Here is a 6253-nt window from a genome sequence, read left to right on the forward strand (position 1 = left end):
TTAGAAACGTAAAATATCAGGATATTTCCTGACAGATGAATAGTCAAACACAAACACAATTCTAAGCAAATGTACTTCAAATGTATTTAAAATATTAAACTCACTACTTAAAGATACTTCATTTCCACGCCAGTATCCTCGGCATCTCAGCTGATTGTATTTCACCGATCATGCACCTGTTGCCTCTTAAATAGAGTTGCATTTAAAAGTAACTGTTTCATATATACAAGCATGTAATTATTTGTGTGTGGTCTGGAATATACAAGTAAAAAGTATGATATGAGGTAAAATCAGTAAAAAGGTTGTAAATCAATACATTTTCCTACAAAATATATTCATCTTTCAAAGCTTCCAAACATAAAAGTTTGATTTATTAATTAACACTCTGTAATGTCGATTTAAAGCACGGTATTACCGAGTCTGAGATTTAATGACTTAAATACAATCATTCAATTTAGAATCGCATAATACTTAACATTGTAAACCTGAGTGATGGAATAGCTTTGGCACATTGATGACTGTTTGCAGGATAAACTTCAATCCACTTCTGAAATGCTGGAAATGAGAAGCGATCCTGTGAGGAATGCAGCTAATCCTTTCAATTTTCGATAGATTACACACAAGGAAGGTCTTGTAGATATGAGACTGTAGTTTCATAATATTCCTTCTAAACGCAAAACAGTAGAAATGCAAAACAGATTTTCTGACATCCAAAGACATCCAAAGATTTTAATCCAGGTATTTCTGATATATCAGATAACGACAGCTCAGAATGAGATGTAAAATATGTACATATGTCTCAGATCCGGTACAAGTTCTATAGACGAAGGTAACTTTTTGACATATATAGCAAATTAAAAAAGAAAACGAAGAAAACACTACTTTATTCTTTGGGCAACAGGCTTCACATAATGGTGGATAATCACAAGGATAGGAGCAAGAAAAAAACTCCCTTTTTAGTGCATTTGTACCCAAAAAATTAAAAATAGGTTGTGTAGCCTAATGTAGCGATTAATAGACGCATTGCAACACGACATCGTTGCTATAAATGTATTCATACACACATTGTCCACATTTTCCATAAAGCGTCAGCAAACAAGATTGCCATAAAATCAGATGTCTGTCTGTCATGGGTATAAAATCGTGAGCTTCCTTGTAAAATATTTTCAAAAGGAATTACTACTTTGATTATTTGTAGGAAACGTTTTAAAATATGTATGTGAACATGATTGACCAGTAAGGCTAGGATATTGCAAATTTAAAAGTATTACAATAGCAATGAACAGATGGTTAAGTTTAATTAACTAAAGTGGATCTTTACGTGGAAACATTTTTCTTGTTGATATATAGACCTATATTATATATATATATATATATATATATATATATATATATATATATATATATATATATATATATAGAGAGAGAGAGAGAGAGAGAGAGAGAGAGAGAGAGAGAGAGAGAGAATTGCATTAATAAAAAATGCACACAACCATTAAATGGCAAGACGTGAATTGGTAAAGACGTTACTGAGCTCTGGGGTCTGGAGGACAGTGTGATGAAAGTGCGGCTGAGGGGACTGTCCCAGCGGGACCAGGTGGGCGAGGGAGGCTGGCTGGGGTCGGTAGCGTGACGTCATCCAGCGGGTTCACACCGAAACTGTCCCAACTGAAACGCACCGCTCTCAGCAGCACCAGCGTGTCTATCAGATACGTGTTTTTCTGAAGTTTTTCTGAAGGCAAAATACATTCCAGGCAACGCTTAAAAATACACTGTGCACAGTTGATAATTCTGCTTAAGCATGAAGCAAGAATTTTAGTATGTTCTCGGAATAGTATTGATATTATTGATAGGTTCGCTTCAGTAATATTTCCTTAAAATATAATATCATGCACTGCTGATTACATCTATGTTGTTTTTCTTTCTTAATTATACATAGATTTTGTCTATATAACAATACAGTTGACAATTTAAATTTGGGTCTGGCGAACACTGGCATTCTGGTACAAATAATAACAGGCATATTGTTTTCAATATAATCGCAGTCCAAACGAACTGATCTGAATGCGCGGGCAATGTAGCACTCTTCACACGTTTGAGCTTTTTAGCAACTTCGCCATGCAGATGAGATCGCAGCAGCCTGTGTTGGTGTTCAGTTCAGCTGGCTAACTCAGGGAAAATTGTTTTTTTAGATATTTAACAAAACAATTGTGAAAGCGTTCACCCCAAGAACTCGGTGTGGACGCGTTATTTTTCCAGGAGCTGTCGTATCCTTGTTGTTTCACGCACCGGACCCCAGTCCACACAATTGCACGGCCTCTGCGCAGTGTAGGGGTGCCTCTGATTAATACATCTTGCTCTTTCATGGCAACTGTGACAAACTAAGTATGCTCCGATAATGAAGGCTAGCAAGGGAGGATTGTTTTCACAAGAGCCTATCCAGCTGGTTCAGATCAACTGAAACATTTTGAATCATCAACCTGCAGACAGCAAAACACAGTCCTTGTCACCTTTCTGACACTTCGCATCGCCCATCCTTAATTACACAGTGAATGAGTGTGGGAGGAAGAGGAGACGTGCAAGAACATAACGTGTATCTAGTAAGTACTGGCTCACTCTGAAAACAGCAAAATCTTATTCATACACATTCATATTCATACACTCCAGATACAAGTTCATTTTCTACAAACATTTCCTCAATAAATAAAAAACAATACTAATATAGGAGCATCCTTCTCCAAATGATTATTTGAGCTCTATTCAGATCATTAACGATATGAATTTCAAAAGGCACAAACCAATTCTAATTATTTTGTCTACAAAGAAAAGTGTAATACCTCATTAGAGTATACAAATCCTAAGTTTTCCATACATCAACAAACATTTCAACAGACGTTGCAGTGAAAACGTATAGACTGTCAATACCTATTTTTTAAAGTTTTCCACTAATGCAAATGATGCTTGTGTCTGTAAAAAACACGCGGCCTCATTTAAATACTCAATACCCTGGGGAAAGTAATACAAAAATTATAACTACACATCATAATAATGATATACGTGGTCTAACTCAATTATTCGCGTGACCTTCATCTATTACTGCGGCCCACAATACTAAATGTTAACTAATATAATCAATTCACCCATTTCGTTATCAATAATAATATTATTTGCTTTTAGTTTGTGATGTATCTTATCAATTTTACACAGATACCTTTACATCATCTTCACCATCATCATTTAAGGCCCTTTGAATTAGATGAGCTGATTCTTTTGCAGAACGACAACTTTCGGGCAGATGCGTCTGACAGACAGCCCGGACCAGACCGGTGTCTGTATCTATACTGATGTGCTAATTCATTATTCCTGTAGCGTTAAGTAAAATATTACAGGGAAGCAGTCACAGAGTCGTTCATTAAGGCACCTGTTATAATAACAACAGCAGAAACCCCCACCAAACTGTGCATTCAAACTGAACAAAATACACATTCTTATTTTATATATGTGATTAAAGGATTAAATATATTTACGCCACAGTCAGAATGTGATTCCAAGAAATCCCTTGTTATTACTATTGCATTAATTAACAAAATAAACACATTAAGCTCAATCTCTCCACACGGGGACAGGTTAGGGCAGGCGGTTGTTGTTTTGCGGGCCTACAGGCCTATTCCCCCGACATGACCGCGTCTCCTGCAAACCTGGAATGACACTTGATTTACAAGAAACATGGATATCATTTTTTTACTTGCCTTCAGTATTAACTAAAGTAAAACTGAAATAACAATCAAACCTGGGGTTGATTCATATTAACCTTAAAAGAAAAGTATTATACTAATTCCACCGCCTCAACACTCACTCGTTTCTTTAAAACAAATATGAAGTACATTTACAGATTATTACCATTAGTTCGCTTTGATCACCTGATCTGTCAATGCCTATAGGCTTTCTTCTGATGAACTAGGGTTGACACAGGAGGTTTTTAAACATGTATACATATGAGTTGTGTTCTTCTGTGGGAATATGTGTACTTGCATAGTCAAATGCAAACCTCTTGTCCTTGGACAAGAGAATCCTCTCAAACAACCAAATTAGTGTAAAATCGTTTAAAATAACTCAGCATGTCACACAGAGCAGAAGACAGAGGTCACATATACTACCGCACATAAAGTTAACCTGCTATATTTGTATGTTTTTGTTGTCATAAAGTATTGTTCTCTTAAGGATTCCGCGCACAGATGTTCGTATAACTGCAATATTCAGTATATCATATGTAGCAAACTTAGAATAGTAACTAGTTTCAAATGTATACTTGCTAAACAAATGATAATGATTTCAACAACTGTACACGTGGTTTACCAAGTTATGGCGAGAACTGCATTTTCACTATCCAGAAACAAAACTTTCAAACACTATCGGCTAACGGGAGCAAGACATCAGAGATATCATGGATTTTCATTATTTTCGGGTTCAATAAAGCACTACTTTGTATCCACAAAGTAAACAAAAATTGTCGAAACCGGATATAAATTGTATATGGCATACATAAAAGTCCCTAGTTACATCCAAGCACGAAATCATTCATAATTTATTCACTTTTTTTTCTTTGTTTCTCCCTCCGAAGACAGATCTTAAGGCGGTCCAGTTAGAAACTACCAAACATAATGGCACACATGAAGGAAGGCACATATCTTTATACACAAACTCCCCAAAATGTGTTTAAACAATTTCCTATGCGACTGATATCCACCAGTTTTTTAAAAATCAATTGTTTAATGTGAGGTTTTATTTGAGCATATATATATATATATATATATATATATATATATATATATATATATATATATATATATATATATATATGTCATTTGGTGTTATACATTGTAGTGGATACTTTTCTGTGCATAATGGAAATCTTTCATTCATTTATCTTTAGTTTGTCAGCAAGACAATCTTCAAAGCCAATTAGTTTTTTTGTAAAACAATAATATTTATTTTAATGAAAAAAGAAAATGTGTAAAAATATCACACTCCGATAATACAATATTTGCAAAAGATTTTACAAGGTTTTATTATTGAAAGAATTACACACTGCATATAAATGTATTACTTTCACCTTTGTGTCTCAATACAAATAACGAAATAAAACATTTTAAAAAATCCTAGAAAAAATGTGTTCGACATAAAAAGAAAAAGAAAAAGAAAAAGAAATAGAACGTTTTGGACACGTGACACAATAAAAAAAAGTCTGTTCGCTGTCCTGAGAGCCGAACAGCCACTTATTACCGGCCTCAGCCTCGGCAACACTGCGTGCGACTTATTTACACTAAACATACATACATACACACACACATACATTATATATATACATATATATATATACATATATATATATATATACACATATATACATATATATATATATACATATATATATATATATATATACACATATATACATATATATATATATATATATATACACATATATACATATATATATATATATATATATATATACACATATATATATATATATATATATATATATATATATATATATATACATATATACATACATATATATATACATATACATTCATATATATATATACATATACATATATATTCATATATATATATACATATACATATATATTCATATATATATATACATATACATATATATATATATATATATATATATATATATATATATATATATATATATATATACATACATATATATTTCACAGCATGAACATAGGCACGAAATTCATGTTTATAATGTCCGTAATTCAGCTGTATGTAACAAAAACGTACAAAAATAATCCTACCTTCAGCGAAGAGTGTTTGTGTTTTGTTTTTAACTTTTTAGTTTGTTATACAATTAACAGCCACTAGTACCATTTGCAATCCTGTTAGGAAAGTTCTCGGCTGCCCCTCGGTGCCCAGTCGGCAGTGCCGGCGACTGGGGGGTGAGAGACGCGGGGACCAGGGGCACCACGGGGGAGGTCCGAGAGGCACAGCTAGCCGGGCTCAGGGAGCCCCCCATAATGCTCTCGATGGAGAAGGGGGACCGCTGGCTCGGCTTGGTGGCAGTCTGTAGCGAAGAAGGCAGGCTGGGGCTCAGCTGGGGGTAGAACCGGGTCCTGGCCAGGTCAGTGGTGGTGGGCATTAGGGACGGAGCGGGGATAACAGTGCCAGTGTGCGAGTGTCTGGACGGCGGCTGCTGGAAGGCGAACAGGGCTGAGTG

At 34.8% G+C, this 6253-nt stretch overlaps 1 protein-coding gene across 1 annotated transcript in view; it reads right to left on the reverse strand.

The window, feature by feature from the left end:
* Nucleotides 1-5733: 5733 nt before the first annotated feature.
* foxd1 (forkhead box D1) overlaps nt 5734-6253 on the reverse strand; it is a 1387-nt gene continuing 867 nt past the window's right edge. The window contains exon 1 of the mRNA XM_066711672.1: nt 5734-6253. This exon is cut by the window's right edge and continues 867 nt beyond it. Coding sequence (XP_066567769.1) covers nt 5888-6253 — 366 coding nt within the window. The 3' untranslated portion in view covers nt 5734-5887.

Source organism: Amia ocellicauda, chromosome 8 (genome assembly GCF_036373705.1).
Source record: "Amia ocellicauda isolate fAmiCal2 chromosome 8, fAmiCal2.hap1, whole genome shotgun sequence".
Lineage (NCBI taxonomy): Eukaryota > Metazoa > Chordata > Actinopteri > Amiiformes > Amiidae > Amia > Amia ocellicauda.